Source organism: Haliaeetus leucocephalus, unplaced genomic scaffold, assembly GCF_000737465.1.
Source record: "Haliaeetus leucocephalus isolate CR32 unplaced genomic scaffold, Haliaeetus_leucocephalus-4.0 Scaffold206, whole genome shotgun sequence".
In the NCBI taxonomy this organism is placed as follows: Eukaryota; Metazoa; Chordata; class Aves; order Accipitriformes; family Accipitridae; genus Haliaeetus; species Haliaeetus leucocephalus.
In genome coordinates, this window is record NW_010972642.1 from 2,724,315 (window position 1) to 2,741,708 (window position 17,394).

At 38.1% G+C, this 17,394-nt stretch overlaps 1 protein-coding gene across 1 annotated transcript in view; it reads right to left on the bottom strand.

Moving 5' to 3' along the window:
* PIK3C2G (phosphatidylinositol-4-phosphate 3-kinase, catalytic subunit type 2 gamma) overlaps positions 1-17,394 on the bottom strand; it is a 204,163-nt gene that overhangs the window by 116,817 nt on the left and 69,952 nt on the right. Inside the window, exons 14-16 of the mRNA XM_010566333.1 lie at positions 14,907-15,021; positions 12,865-12,995; positions 5,874-6,062 (exon numbers count right to left, since the gene is read on the bottom strand). Of these exons, the coding sequence (XP_010564635.1) occupies positions 5,874-6,062; positions 12,865-12,995; positions 14,907-15,021 (435 nt within the window). The remainder of the gene's footprint in view (positions 1-5,873; positions 6,063-12,864; positions 12,996-14,906; positions 15,022-17,394) is intronic.

The window sequence follows — 17,394 nt, forward strand, 5'->3', positions numbered from 1 at the left end:
AACCTACTGGAATGAAGATACCAATTGAAAACAAAATAACCCTCTAAGTAGTAAAGGATATCATGTCACTGATGGGTGCAACTGGGCCAAGAGAGAAAGCATGGAAGAACTGTTTAAAAGACCAGACAGATAAGTTTCAGGTGGCAGTTTAAGTATTTTGAAAGTAATTAGACAGGAAGAGAGAAGTAACTTAGGAAATAATGAGTAAGGAATTCCTTTAGTTTTAGCACACAGATAACATTAGCAGGTCTTACTTGCTTTCTGTTGGCAATCTTTTTAATTCCTTTGAGGGCTTCTAAAGAAAACACTGTGTGAGTGTATGAAGATTAGAAAATGGCAAGGACTGAAAGAAAGTACAGAAAGATAACAAATACCATCGGTAAAAAGGACACCGGATTTTCAAAATTTTCAGCTGAAAAAGAGTAATATATTAGCTCCTCATCGTGATAAGATGTGAACCCTCTCCATCCCCGCACATTGGAAAGCTCATGGTCAGATACGCTAGCTATTTATTGCTTTGGCTGATCGATTGGCAGATGGATCTGTAGAATTTACTCAGAGAAAATATACTTTAGGCAATGCTTACATAGATTTTCTATAATAAATTCTGACTAAAACAACTAGTAATAAGTTTGAGATGTCATGGAGACCAGATGGTGAACCATATCCTAGGAGAGAACAAGAGTAGGACGAAATTAACAAAAAGCAGTTTTCCATTTGAAACCTCTATGATCTAGAAGGTTCTTCCCACCCCAGAGACAAATTTTGTTTTGTTACATTAAAACAAAAGAATAAAACATGAAAAACTTGATTATTTACAAATTTAGCCTCCTGATTAGATTGCACATGTATGTATAGAAAGCATACCATATCCTACATAGCTGTCCATTGTTCATTGTCCTACTATAGCTCTCTATTGTAGTACATTCATATTTATTACCAAGAAAGCTAAAAATTGTTAAGGGCCGGGGGGGGAGCGGGGGGGGGGGAGGGAGGAGGGAGGAATTAATCACATTAAGATGCTTAAAATGAAGAGTTGTCTATTCCTAACAACGCATACATCCCCACATAAGTTATCACTAATTTTCTCGTACATTAGTACAAAGCAGTTTTTAAGCTTTATCAGTAGTGTGTTCTGTACATCAAAGTATCAAATTAATTGTAGACTGTTGCTTTGTTCTTATCTTATTTCTTTGCATAAGCTTCTGTTTGCTCTCCACATCGATATACAGCTACAGCCTTATAAACCAAGTAAGATGCAAACAGGCAAGATATGCTCTAGCTGTATCTGTTTGATAAATACTCTGTTGGGCATTCCATTGTGGACTCTCAGGGCACAGTATAAATTCTGCTTTTATTAAAACAATGACAATATGATTCAACAATTTTAAATCAATTTGGCTTTCAAAGGTGTAAGAACAAAACCTGGCTTCAAGCTATCACATTTTATTATAATTATTAGTTAGAAAGTGAATTTTACATATATTGGTATATAACCTAATGTGTGAAACTCAATAGCTGTTCTACTACATAATGTGAAAATCAACAATAATACTGTGAGAGTCAAAGGCTGAGGGATGCTAGAATCATCTTCTCTGGTCAAGGAGACATAGGACAAGCCAAGTCTTACCCTACTCTGCATGCTCCATACAGGGATTTGCACAAGGTAGCACAAAATCCCTCTGACACCTTAATGTCTCATGTCAAAATCTTCTGATTTGGCACATGGTTTTAAAGGAATGTCCTTTTCAGTGCACTAGCCCTGACAGAGTTAGAATTTAGCAGGAAGTTTCTAGGAAAAATTGTGAAGCCTACCAGGGAGGTTATGTCTTCACCTTCGCTGTCTACGTCAAAAAGTTCTCTCTTCAGAATGGTTGCAGCCATGCACAATGCTGGAAGATTACATACCTTCTTCTTTGGTGGCTGTTTCCTGATTCTAACTCAATTTCCTGATTCCTAGCCATGATACCTCACAGGGTCACAAGTGTACTCTAGATGTGCCAGAAAAACAAGGCTGGAGAAATCACTCTGCTATTAGGGTTAATAAATATATTTGAGCTTTCATTTTCAAGAATTTGAATAGCAAGATAACCTGACAAAAAATTGTAAGTACGGTGCTCTATACATACACAAAACATTGGCATGTTAGCAACACATCATAAATGATGGCATTTCTAACACTGTCTTTGGTCTCTTTCTGTCATCAAGAAAATTCTCTGAATAAACAAGTGTATTGGTGTCATTTCCCTGGGTAGTGTGCCATGCCATGTAGATACAGTTTTAGAAAGCTCTAACTCCACTAAAGCTTGGCATTTTACCAAACTCAATAAGTGAAGTCAACGGTAAAATGCACAGGGCACCAATAAGCAGTGCTGAGTAGGAGGGACCAGCTCTACACCTTCTGCCTGAGGGAAAATTTTATTTTTCAGGCAATGGCTTATAATCATCCTTCCCTGAAATTAGAGGTAAAACTAAGAGTGTAAAATCTTATTCTACACTTCCCCCTGCCATCCTTTCCATTCCATCTTTATTGATTAAAGAAACATTCATTGTTTTTTACATTGTTTTTTTAAGCATTGGCTTCTGGGGCTTTAAGAATCAATGCACTTGCTGCAAGTACTGGATGCAAGGTTGCTACTGAATTTATCTGTGAAATGTACCATGGTTGTGTTTCCAATTTATGAAAGTTCTTCCTTTCCGCTGCATAAATGAGTATGTTATCATTTGGCTGCCTTGAGATGTGCCTGCAAAAGTGGAAGAGCATAAGCAAGAGAGACATGCTCCAAGAACAAGAAACATCTATTCAATTGTACATTTAACTGTGTAGTGAACAAAACAATTTAGAAGTTTCAGAAAGTGGCAAACTGCATTCTAAGTCAGATGCGTGATAATGGGACTTGATCTGATGGGCCACGACACCTCTCCCTAAGCTGGCTTCTAATCCAGGCAATGAGGAAGCACCTCCAATGATTTTCAGTTCTTTATCCTTGCAAATGTGAACTTCAGCTTAATCATCAGAACAGATGCTGCTTTTTCACTCTGAGAAGGATAATTTAGAGTCCCCAGCCCAAGGCTTGCAAAATGACTCGTGATTTTGAGTACCCTCTCTAAACTGTATAAAGAGTAAGCACATGCCTGCAGGAGAAATTCAGGTTCTCTTTAAGACACTGCAGACTGAAGTTGCAGCAAAGGCAGCATCCAAAATTCAAAGTGATTGGAAACTCTTGGTCTCTTTTATGGTACTGCTAACAGTGTGGTAAATTGTGGTACAATGATGATACAACATAGACCTGAACTGTGGATCTCCCTTGCTACAGGATGTTCTGAAAACTGAATGTTTATGTGCAATCAATGTTTATTTGGAAAAAATCATAGAAGAAAAATGCAAGAGAGCTCTTAAACTAAAAAGTTTTGTCTCAGGAAGTCTCTGAGCTGCAGATTACTGGAAGTTGGGAGAGTAGCACAGTGTCATTATGTTTGGCCCATTCCCATTGTCTTCCCTAGGTATCTGTCGTTGGTCACCACTGCAGACAGGATGCACTAGGCTGACTTTTGGGCTGATTTAGTACAGCTGCTCCTGCATTATGTTAATAATACATGTAGACAAAGATCAGTTCTTATTTATTTTACTTACCTATGATTTGGTAGTGATGGTAATACAAGTCCTTAAAATAGACTTGAATATATAAAGAGAATTTCTTTTATATTCTGCTCATGTTTTATATGAACTTGGATCTTTCAGCTGTGTCTCAGTAATCACAAGAAATCAGAGAGCTGTTTTGTGGATGATAGAAGTGAGGAACTGAGTTGATGAATTGTCAGCGCCAAACATAATACAGGATAGAGTTGAGTGAACCTTCAAAAACAGCTCAGTTACGGAGCCTACAATCCAAAGTCAGTGAATGTAATGGTGAAGGAAAGTTGGACCCTATCCAATGCTACTTTACTTTACAAAATGATTGAAATCTGAGAAAAAGAGAACCAAGAGAATAAACCTCAGAAATCCATTTATATGGAAAGTACTCCTCTCCTTCAACCCACTCTCTCAATTTACATATACATGTCTCTCAGCAGTTAAATCATGCGACTTGGACATCTCTGAAACTAAACATCTTTAAGGAAATGTAATCCCTCTGTTTCTGGAAGGTTAGCTTCCCAGTTGTCATGCACCTACAAAATATTGTGGATATGTGAACCACAGAAATTTTTTTTTTTAAAGAGGATTTGTACTGTGATCCAGAACTTCTGTAGTGTTAGCATGAAGCAAAAAAACCAGACTGATATTATCTTTTGTGAGAAAGAAACTAAAGGGACAAACAAGCTAAGATCCAGATCAGAAGGACTTGTTCTTTGGCACGACTGTAGGTGCCAGCCGCTCCCAACAGTAGCACCAGGAGAGACAAAGTGATGACATCTTCCTGTCTTTTCATGCCAGCTATCTTTGCGGTAGCCAGAATGAACAGTGTGTACACTGTATCCACTACACACTGAGGAACTCTGGGACAGGCTGAGTCATATTAAATATTCTGTGAAGCACTTGACAGGACTGATAATCTGCACCACACCCTGATGCAGAGCTGCATCTTCAAAGAACAATCAAGATCTTCATTTGCAGAAATGCCACCCATACACAGAAACAAAATTTGACAAGGCCTGATCCGAAAGCCTGGCATGCTCTGACAAACCATCTCAAAACCTCTTGCTGCTTTGGGGTGTGGAAGACAACACACTGCCCATACACTCCTTTCTCCATGGTTCTTTTATAAATTAGAAACGGATTCTAATCATCTAATAATGGTAAATAAGATAACGATAATATGCTCCAGAACCTGATCGTTCAGGATCTTCGCTTCCATAATTCCTACTAAACATAAAAAAGACATGAATGCAAACATGTGAAACTGCTAATAGTTCAGATATAAACCTGAGACAAAGGTATTCTTAAGAAATCGCATCCACAGAGAAATAATAATATAAAACTGACTATCTACTCTTAAATAACTGTTTTGTAATAATGTAGAGGTGAGTGTATACAGTCTTTTCTCAAGTAAAGCTTCAGGTGAGTTGTTTTTTTCTAAAGGTACAACATGGAACTGAGATTGCAAAGCTAGTGCAGCTTGTGCTTACCCAGACAAGCAAGGGCTTGGTAAACCAATTTGCTCAACCATTTCATCTGCACATTTAATGTTTTCACAGGTAGGTCACTTAATGCAAAATACCTCCGAAGCTTTCCGAGGAAATGTAACTGCTGACACAGATTCTGTCCCCTGACATCTGCTACTACATCACAGGTAAGACTATCACCAGTATCAAGAAAGCCTTCCAACAAACAATCAGCTCCCAGTGTAAGAAGTGGGGGTGAAACAGAAGGCATCACAACAATTTATTTAAATTGTGGGGAACTGACTTCAAAGTTTCATCCTGTCTGCTTCAGAAAGATGTGTTATAGGTGGGACTGTACATATTTACATGGTATCATAATCTAGAAGCATATTTCAGTCCTCCTTATCTCCCATTAGTCACTCCATGTCTGTACAGTAGTTCGAAGATATGGAGTGCTATGTAAGTGCTAAGTATTTGACTGATCACCTGTTACCAGAAACTGACTGAATCTGCTATAGAGAATGAAATACTCTTTTCATTATCCTGAGAAAGAGAAAACCTTCTCAGCCAAGAAGGCAGGGCTGGCACGTTCAACTCAAGGTCATCGCAAGAGTTGCAACTATATCTTCACTTTGACACAGGGACAGAACCGAAAGCACAGTCAGTGAACCAAAGCATGATACTGCGCTGAGCGAACTGAAGTGCTGAATTAATCAGTACGTGATCATTCTGTTTATTGTTATTTTCCTACCTGGTTAATTTTCTCTTACCTGAAAGTCAGAAGCCCAAGTGCCTCCAGGGGGTTAGAAAATGTCCATCTCCTCAATACAGCATACATTTCTGATACAGTTGTTCGATCCCAACTGGGTGCACTGCCCAGTACCAGAGGAAGGGAGCAATTTTGATTATTGCAGTAGTAACGATAAAACCATAAGGTCCTTCTCTGTTGCTCTGAGAGTCTGGAAGAGAAGATTAGAAATTCAGTTTGAAATTAAAACCACCTGGAGCTTTGTGTAGCAACAAACTTTATTGTACAGAGGGGCCAAGTCATACAGTACACTGCTTTTTGGCTAAGTATGTGTTTTCCTTGGGGTAGGATATCATTTTCTGCAGACCAGCTTTTATAAGAAAAGTGATACTTATTCTCTGGATCTGTCAGCCTTGGGTCATATAAAAATGAAGTGTCACAATACACACATATATGGTTATTTCACTTCCCAAGCACTCTCATTTTTCTCTTCCACTCTCTGTTGTTGTTGTTGTTTGTTTGTTTTTACTGGGGTTTTCTGACAAAGACAAAGAAGGTGCAGTTATCACCGGACAAATTATTGTTACATCCATCCGCTATGCATCATCTCTAACTAACTACTGTAACAACTAGATACACAACACTGCTAGCCATAGCTTTCATTCCTGTCCTTGCTTTGACTGTTTAATGCAGGTGTGTCTATTTTTAGTGTATTTGCATTTAAAATAGGGTTTAGACACATCCATGCACATACACAAGAACACGAGTGCATGTGCACGCACACACACACAGAGTATGATTATCCCTAGCACTGGTATGAGTTTGGAAAAGGGAAGGAAAGCTCCCAGCAACTTTTATGTCTGTTCTCAAGGCCTAGCATGCCATGCTTCTCTGTACTCACAAAAAAGGATGCAATGCCAAATTTCTCATAGAGATATTAGATATCTAAATGACCTATTGATAAAATGGTCAGTCACCATACCATATTTCAACAGTGAGGAATGCCTCAGAATAATTTTTGCTATATATCCTCTGGTTTGTCAACAATTCAGATGTCTTTGCCTCATGCATATTAAATCCTAGGTTTTGATACCATCAGAAAATAGACAAATAAATTCCCTGTGAAAGAAGCTCAGACAACCTCCTTAATTTGATACCAGAGCCTTCAAAAGCAAGCTTTGAGAGTGCAAGCTGATCTCCAGTTCACAGAAATCATTACTGAAACCAAGAGGAGCATTGGTTTTATTGGTCATACTTGACCAGATTGGTGATCCATCTACTTAATAACATAACATAACTGTGACTTTAAACGAACTTAGATATTTCAGAGCAAGGTGTGAGAAACCTTGTAGAAGGCGGTTAAGTAAATAGTTTGTTGCCAGTCAAGGATTTCATTATCCAGATGTGTAAATAGGGCTCAAAATCCAAGTGTTTACCTTGGAAAGAATGTCGTCTTTCTTCTGTTTGCAATGTTTTGGGACATTCTTAGCCAAAAATCTATCTTAGCCCTGCTCTAACTGTCAAGATTGTGTCTTTCACAACTCATAGCAATGAGTTCCTTTGGCTTTGTATGCCCTAAAGAACGGTTCTTTGTAATTTTGAATTGCCAAGCATTGAGGAACAGAGAATGGTGGTACAAAGATGGGCATGTTTTTTACTGTCACAAGAGTAAACTTTTATTTCTTTCCTTTAGGAGAATAAGCTCATAAATGTAAGCAGAAGATGAACCTAACTGTGATACAAATTCTGTCATGACTTTCAGTTATAATTTCAAGAACAGTATAATTTTGGTAACCATTTCAAGAAACAGTTTCAGAATTCACAGCATGTCTATTGTGACAATAGATATATATCTTTGTGTTTGTGTGAAGAAGTCACACAGAGAAAGAGATAAAAGTAGGCCTAAGATTTTATTGCCTGTCTGGTTATCTCATGCATTTGGATGGTATTCTCCAGGACAGTTCAGCTAAAGGACCCTTTTTATATGTTGACTTTAAACTGAGATTTAAGCTTTCAAACAGCATCCTCCAAACTAGACAATCTGTTGTTCAGATTAAAGCAGCTAAAGCCTCTACTGAGCTTGCAAAGGGAGATAAGAAATCAATCCTTGTATCAGGTTCTCTAAATAACAGATTTCTCCCTCCGACTTTACTCCAGAGGCAATGCCATTTTCTCTTTCCATGTTTTAAAGATCAGAGATGAAATTAAAGGTTGGGTGGGGTGGGGTTTTTTACTCTTTGATTTTAAGTTTCTTAGTTGTAACAAAAAATTACATACACATGTAATAGGACATTTAAGATAGATGATAAGAAGATTTTGCATGCATATAGCATCTGAAGACTGTTATGCTAATCAGAACATTTCTTTGGCTCAATAGGGATAAGATGCTAACAAACACCCTTTATTGATAAAAACATAGTTTATGGGTTTTTTAGGTAGAGTTGTATCTAAATTACCCTCCATAGAAAAGCTATATTAAAATATATAGCCTCCTAGTCAACACAAATAAAAATAAAACATCTTAAAACCTAAATAATTCAGTAGTGCTCAATTTAAAAGTTTTCATTAATCCCTTTAGCTAAATGAAGAAAACAGCACCTTTGAAAGCTTTGTTAGCTGGTCTTAATTATTACCTTTTTTTTTGGGGAAATGGCAAAAATGAGTTTAAATGCTTCTGAGCTGTTTTTGTTGCTCATGTTCAGTAGTAAAGCAGATAAAGACAAAAGGCAAAAAAAAGGAAAGAGCAGGAAAGCTAGCAAATGCAAATTTCTGTCCCCCCAGAGCTGATTGTCACTTGCAAGTTTCTCTCCCGTGGACAGACTATCAAAGTGTGCAGCATCACTGCACTTTTCTAGACCTGTTCCACTATTCACCCAACTGGAAGTAGCCTTTCTAATCACAATTCACAGCAACGGCCCTCTCATGACAACTGGTGGGCAAACTAGATTCTTACCATGTAAGTGGTGGAAAGGAAAAGAAAAAGGGAAGCTGAAAGAGACAAAAGAGTAAGGTAGAAGGAAAATGATGAATAAAGGAAAAAAAAGATGGTAGAAACAAGACTGTCATCTTCCTGGCTTCAAACCACTCTCTCATCCTTACACTGGGAGCCACTGCACACAAGCAGGCTGTATCACGTTCAAAGAGCAGTCGTTATCTCAGGTGGCTAGTTTTCTGGGGTTTGTATTTCAAACACAGTAATCCTAAAAGGAATAAAAGGCTCACATCTGAAATGTTTTCAGAAGTTGGCCAAAGCACCTGGCAGTAGCTAATGAATTCTCTTGGACCTCCCTCTCTTGCCTGGTTTGGAGATGATGCCAAAGATCACACAGCAGCACACAGCGTAGGGCTGTGAGGAGCACAAGAGCCATACGGCCAAGTTCATTTCCTTCAGTCCCATTGATCCCTTCAGTAATCAACATCCAAGAGATGTTGGCCATGGGGACCAGTGATCCGAGCCAGCTACCAGAGGGACAGGTGTCTAAGAGTCAGTTACTGGGAAGACCATATGTCTGGGCCAGCTACTGGGAAACTCACGCCCATGGAACAGGAAGAGGCAACCAAATCGGTTGTGAACCCTGGGGGCTCGCATGTCTGGGTGTCAGCAACTGGGGAGAGCAGGGAGATCTGGGGCCAGCTACTGGATTAGACTGTCTAAGCACAACTACGGAAGCAATCAAGTGTTTTGATAATATATATAAAAATACATATACATATGTGTGTGTGTGTATATTCTACCAGCAGACTTTGATCCTGATCAGGCAGAGAGGAGTAACAGGCTGTTTGTGCTGTGTTTTGTGGCGATGTTGCATGTTTGTGTGTATGCTGATAAGATACTGCTTTCTGCCTGTGTTGATTTGTTGATATTCCTATCAGGAATACACTGTCCACCTCTCTAATGCCTGAACCTAGGGACACGGAGCCACAGCAGCCTTGCATTCATAACACTACTGGATTCAACAGCCTGTAACAAGGACGACCATGCAGCTGCCTGTTTTTAATCATTGTTTCTTCTTTTTCTACCACAGGGTTAAGAACATTTTCTGTCCATTCACATATTACCTCTGTTTTCAGTAGAAAGAACAGAAGGACCCTGACAGCCTGAGAAAGGTTTCTTGTGTCTTCTAACCACAGACATTCATTTATTTCAAGGTTGTATTTGAGGCTTGTAAACCTGAAGCATCATCATACAGACATATTGCCCCTAAAAAACTACCTAGATTACTCTCTTCATCTTGACATACAAAAAAAAAAAAAGGAAGGAAGACATCTTCAGATATCATAGTAATAATGTGTTTAGATAACAATATGTTGTTACAAATATTTTTTTATGAAAAATCTATCCTGACTGAGGAAGGTAAAAGTAATTCCTCTGGTACAGATACAACAAAAAGTACAGGCTGACAGATTCCTCTAAATCAGAAAGTACTTAAAAATGGAATTCCTTCATTCAAACCCCAAATATGCTATGCTTTACCTTGACAACTCATTTGGTAGACTAGCTTTGCCCATAAGATAAGATAACTGAAAACAACAAACTGTGGGAAAAAACAGGATTACCATTCTATTTCTTTCAAGAACCTGTTATTGAACTTATCAAAGCTGTAACTCCAAGCCGGTGACTTTCAGTAGTCTCTTCCCTTCATATTCCCACAGAACCCCAAATTGTTGTATTAGGGATGTTATAGGGTCTACCCTTGCCTGGGCATTGTAATACTTATTTATGAACCTGTTATCTATGAATTTGTGTATAGCCTTCATGAATCTGATAACATTGTCTACCTCCACAGCTTTGTGACAGCAGATTTTAAAAGTTCACCACTGACTGTCTTAGGAAGTACTTTCTTCCATTTGTTGACAACTGACCTCCTACTTGTTTCACTGAATGTCCCTAGTTTGAATATTGTCGTATTTGATGATTCATGCACCTTGTCCACCACCATCATTATTTTATAAAAATTAATCATACATACAGACACATCCTCTAGTATTCTCTCCAAACTAAGGAGTCCCAGCCTTTTTAGCTTCTCTTGGCCAAGCAGCTGCTTAATTCCTTTAATCATTTTAGTTGCCCTTCTCTGTCCATTTTCCACACCTACTGTGTCCTTCCCGAGTTGTGAAGGCAAGAGCTATGCAGCATACCCAAAATACAGCACATCAAGGTTTTAGACAGCAGTGAAACAGCACATGCTGGCTTTATCTCTCCACCCTTCCTGGTGATGCCCAATATTTTTTTGGCACTTTTGGCTGTTGCTGCACATTATACTCATGAGTTCAGGGAAATACCAGCAGTAATGTCAAGATGTGTTTCCTGCATTGTAACCGCCAGTTCTGGGTTCACTGTCATGTACAGATGCTTAGATAATTTTTCCTTGAATACATCCCCTTAAATTTACCCACACTGAAGCTCATCTGCCATGTTTTGGCCCAGTTTTGTAAGGTCCTTCTGGATCTTCCTTCCATAGCACAGTGTATGACAATCTGGCAGAGTTTAGTACCATCTGCAAACCTAGATATTTCCCTGCCCTCTTCCTTCTCCATGTCATCGATGAAAATACTGAATAAAACTGGTCCCAGCCTTGAGCAGTGAAAGACCCTACTGCTGATTCTTCCATTCTGAAAAGCCAGCATTAAACATCCAATCTTTGCCTTTAACCAGTTTTCCTCTAAACCTGTGGCAACTTCATTTCTTTTAACAATCCAATGTGGAACCTCAGCAAAGGTTTTTGAACATCCAAAGGCTTTGTGTGCACCAAATCCCCAAAAATCCATGCACCCACTGACGACCTTCTAGGACAGCAACAGGTTGGTGAAGCAGGGTTTCTATTCACAGAAGCCAAGCTCTTTCCTGACAAAATACTCTATACTTAGCTAAATACTTAAGGATCTTATTCCTTCTTACAGAACCTACCATTTTACCATGACAGAGGTCATATGCATTGGCTTGAAGTTCCCCAAATCACTTCTGGAGCACATTTTGCAGGTAGAAATTTTGCTGGCACCTTGCCAGTGCCCTCACACAATGGCTATTCACAAGAAAATACTGATGTCCCATTCATATTTTAAAATAAAATAGAAAAGAACCAAATGACAGATCCCACAGTTAATAAAAATAATCTCACATTCCATCCTGCCTTTTGAAAAGTTGAAGTAAACATCAAATACACCAGCAAGTTTGTCTTTTGCCTTTTTCTAAAGAAATTGATTTAAAAAAACCCCCACAATCAACCAACATAGAAGTCAGCACAGAAAAGTCTCCTGAACAGATACATCATATCACACTCAGAAGGCTGAACTGCCTTTAAGTTATTTAGTTATTGTACAACTAATGCACCTTTTGGCCTTTGGTGGAGGATTAATTCACACAATTAACTGTGATTGGTATAATGGCTCTCTGTAAACACCTGTGTTCCCAATTCCACCCTGGTTATATCCAAAATTATTTTATACAGTACATAATCCTAATGGATATGTAACATACGCATAGCTGAGCATACTAATCTGCCTCAGTATATAGTGTTTTGTTTCACTTTGTCTTTATCTACCTTCTGTGAAAGCTAAACTTTTTATACTTCCTTCCTTACTTATAACTTGACATAGATTGTTTTAATGATTATATGCCGTTTAACTACTATATACAAAGTCTGAGTGTATTATTACTAAAGGAAGCTGATTTTCATAGATCCCAAAGGTTTTCTTGCTAATACTGATACAAACTTATTGCATCACCTGAATATCTTATGTTTGGAATCAAAAATTAGTTTCTCACTTCAAAGACGTGAAAAGGTATAGTAATAGAAAGGGGAAAACTGGTAAAATACACTGCCACCTCCAGGGGCTTATTTAGGCTTTGCTGTGATCTATTCTCTCATTTAGAGGCATCACTTCTCAAATCAATCGAGTTAGGCTCCTTCAGAGGAAAATTTTGCTTTTGAAGAATTGGATACATTTAATTGTGACCAATAGGATAAGCACAGCAAACCAAGAATCACCAGGGCTAGCTGGGTGCAACTTACAACAAGAGAGAATTTATCTGCGAAAGTCTTGCAATGTGCTTCAGGCAGTCTTTGGTTGGCTCTTCAAGATCACCTCTTCTTTCTTCAGGTTCAGGTTTAATGAACTCCAAACTAGTTTCTGGAAAGTCAATCTAGAAAGGAAAAGAAAGGAAAAGAAAGGAAAAGAAAGGAAAAGAAAGGAAAAGAAAGGAAAAGAAAGGAAAAGAAAGGAAAAGAAAGGAAAAGAGAAAATAAAAAAGAAGAGTAAAGAAAAGAAAAAAGAAAACAAGAGGCATGAGAAAAGGGGGGGAGAGAGGGGAGAGAGGGGAGAGAGGGGAGAGAGGGGAGAGAAAAGAGAAGTCTTTTTAGCAATGTGTATTCTCAGATACAACTGTCAATAAATGTTATCTTGGATTTGTACAGGAAGTATACAAAATATGAGAGAAAGAAGAGGGCATAATTCTTTGAGGTTGTTCACTGTATGTAATATATTACTTAAATATGTTGGTGATAAACTCAGCCCACAAAAATCAGCAGGAGCTTTGTCACTGACTTTCCTGGGAGAATGTCATCCACTGTATTTAAGTTTTATTAGAACTCCATGAACTCAAAGATGAAGATATTTTTCCATTTTTCCTCCTTTCCTGGTTTTTAATGAGATGGTTCTTAAATGTAAAGCTTCGATTAATATAGATTTGTTTGTTTGTTTTTTCTGAAAAAGTAGGGATAATTCTGATGTGTAGTTTGCCAGTGTAAGAGATAGAAAACAGATTCCTGATTTCAATTCTGGCTGTTCAATTTCATATATATTGTACAGCATCGAGCAATTTTTCATTCTTTACACTTACATATGGGTATCAAAAATTTAGGGTAATGTTTTTAAGATACAGAGAAAGAAAACATTCGACCAAAATTAAAAAGCTTGAGGTGCTTGATAATCTGAACACAGACTTTGCTGAAAATTCAGGTTGTTCTTCAAAATTCAGCTCAATTTGGTTTATTAACACACACCATAATCTCTTATCTATATCTATTTTTTTAATGTATGTATTTGATATGCATCACTCTTCTAATGGTTAACAAAGTTATTCCCTACAAAACGTGTCTTGTCGGTCACATCAGAAAAGCTATCTTTATGACATTTCCAGCATGTTCACAAATCATGATACTTTCACATGCATGGGAATAACTGAAAATGAGGTGATCCTCCTGTTCTGTTTCTTTCAGCAGAGAGAGATTATGATAAATTAATAGCCATTTACTGTCTCAACTTCCCTTTATTATTAATAGGGGGAGCTATTTTAAGGTGTCGTCTTTGATTGAACTCCTCAGACTAGAAAATCCCCATTTGCTTGTCTATTAAAAATAGGCTATTTTTAGGCCAGCCTCATTTATCTGTATTATCTGCTTTTACATGTCATTTGCTAATAGTCATTCAGCTTTTTAGTACAGAAAACAATTGGCTTTGCCCTTGAAATATCCAGTTGCTAATTTAACCTGGAAAGGTTACAAAACTACCACATAGACCTAATGCATTTTCAATACTGTGAGCACCATTCTGCCCAGAATGAGTGGGCGCTCAGCATGTAGTCATCAAGGGAGAGCTATAATGATGCATATTGACAATTGCTTGTAGCCACTTCCTTTACAAATCCTTTATGCTATTCAGTCTAATTGAAAGCTGTATGTTACACTTATAATGGCATGCAATTCAATAGTACTCAGAACAAAAGTTCAGATTTGAAAAGGCAGCTGTAAGTATGGTACCAAACCATTAATCTGTGTCAGAAGTATTTTTGGAACCAAAATTATAACAACAAAAATTACCCTAGAAAAACCTTCTCTACCCCTCAGAGGTGTTATTTGATATGGAAAGTATCCTACATATTTGCCACTGTGCAGAATTATTGACTTCCATCCATTAAGATTAACATGCTGTCTTTGAGTGGCTATAATGGAAATAGGATTTTTAATTTGTGTGGTCTTGATGAGCTGTGGGAACAATCCTTTTTCTTGCACTTTGTTAGATAATAACCCTTCCCTTTGCTTTCTTGCTTTCTTACCTGTAATATTACTGAGGTTGGTGTATCAGTACTGCAGATGCCTGGGGTAATCATTGTTGTTGTAAGCGTACTGCACAATGTCATGCTAAGCAGCACAGTTCCATGAACGAGCCGCCTGCAATACACACAGACAGAAATACTACATCAGTACTGGAGACAAGGTGAATGGGGTTTATTGAAACTACATCAAAGAACATGAAACTGAATAGCTTAAAATACAAGCAAAAGGAGAACAACCCTTTTATCTTTATGTGGCTAATACAAAACTGGCCTAGATCAGTAGAGGTTGCATACTGATGGCCTCACTGCTATAGTGGCATCAGTACAGTTGCAGGGATCATGACGCAAATCACACTGCCAAGACATTCGAGGTCAGCTCTGCACTTTACGACTGATGTCTTATGTAACAGGGGTTGCCATTTAAGCTAGGTGTCAAATAAAGATAATACTGTATTTCTATCTCAAGATTTAATTTTGAGGGCAAATGTGTTAGAGATAGTGAAGTGTCAACACACTGTATAAGGTGGAGGGCAGTATACATTTATTCCACAAAAAGAAGAAACTCATGGCAACCTACTGCAACCAAGAAGGATCTTTGCTGATTTTATGTGTAGATGGCAGGGAAGAGGGAATATGATATCAGTCTCCAGAGAGCTGAAAGCAGTTTGAGTGGGATAGTTTGTACCACATATGCTGCATGTACTTTTTGGACAGATGCAAGATTATGGTCTGAAGTACCAGTCTAAGCACTACATGTACAAGAAAGTCTTATCAGAAACAGGCATGCATGTGGTCTGCAGATAAGAAAACCAGCATGATTTGGCAGGTCAACACAATTCAGTCTAGAGAACTTGAATAAAATCAGAAAGTTCAGGTGTAAATTCTAATCATAACGAATCCACTCAAATTAAGTATACAGCACCCGGATAAAGGAAGATACAGTATGCTGGACTTACCCTTTAATTTGTCCACATCTTAATGGTTAGTGAGGTCAGAAATCTGATTATGTTCAACATCTCTTCTTTTACTGACAAATAATTTCTATTATGATCGTTTCAAGCACAGCTCAGTCAAAACAACTGAGAGAATGAGCTAGATTCTCTTCTGCCCTTTTGCAACAGAAACAGCCAGCCAGGCAGGTGAGTTTTGAGTGCACAGCTTTTACCTGAGATGAGGATCTTAGAGGTACAAGAGAACGCAGATGGACCTTTTGATCCCAGCAAAAGTTTGCAACTTTGCTGTAAGAAAGCACCTTTTGAATTGCAAGCTGAAATAAATTATTGCTAAGTCATCTGAGGAAGAAATAAGAAACTCCCGCAAAGTCATTTTTATAGTCAACACTCAGTGTAAACCTAATTAACAGCTAATTTTTCTTTTTCACTTCTCAAGCTATTCAAGTTGTTAGTGCAAACGTTTTATTTTATTGCGAGAACACAGCTCAGGAGGATTAAAGACTAAACCATTTTCTGAAGTTTCTTTTGCAGCTGTAGGTGCATTTGCAGGGGAATGGAGGCAGAAAAAGGAGCTGTGATGTGAACAAGATAGCAATCGGGAAAGCAGTTGTGTGATATGAAGTTTTTCACATTTAGGTCAGTGATGTGAATGTGGAAGTGACCAATGGTGATTCAAAGTTGTTTTTCGGTGATGTGTACTCGGATGCCCTTTAATAAATGAGTCGCATCTCTTCAACCACTCCTTTATTGACATCATAATGTGAACTAATTGGCACTTTTATTAGAAGGGAGAGGAGTAGCTGAGAACTGAATGAACACAAAGATTAAATTACCCTTTTGAGCTCTCATTACTGCTAATCACTTTCATATTGTGCTCTAAAACTACAGCGGGCTTTAAAAAAGAATACATACAGTGGATTTTTTTTCCTGGGAAACCTGTATAGACAAATACAAGTAGCACAGACCTCAGAGGCACTGTAAATGTATTTAATTGAGACATTTCCTGAGGTCATTATTTCAACTCATTTGCACCCAGTATGGATGTGGCTACAAACTGCCCAAGAAGATAAGGAAGAATCAGCAGGTGGGCTTCTCAGAGTCCTCAACTAGAGAAACAGCAAGTAAAGCAATGTATCTTTGCCAGACTGAGAAGACTTCACATGTTAAAGCAGATCACAGAACCGTGAGTAAAACCAAAGACATTAAACAACTTCAATAGTATGGAGATGTTATCTCCTAAGAAAACAATGAATTTGTTTTAAAAACTAGACACATATTTATGCCTTTTATACAGAGTAGCCTAATTTATACATTTACAAACAAGTGTGCAACTCATGTATCTTCCATCAGTAAGTCGCTCTTTGGGCTAAGGCTAGTCTGTAAACACAGGAGGCATTTTTAAAAAGATGTGAAGAGGCATTGACAACTGTTAAATACGGTGTATGTTTTTGAGGCACAGCTTTCGCTAGCAATTTTGGGGGCACTGTATGCGCTGCACAGCTAACATTCTTCAGGACCAAGTCTGCTTTTGGACA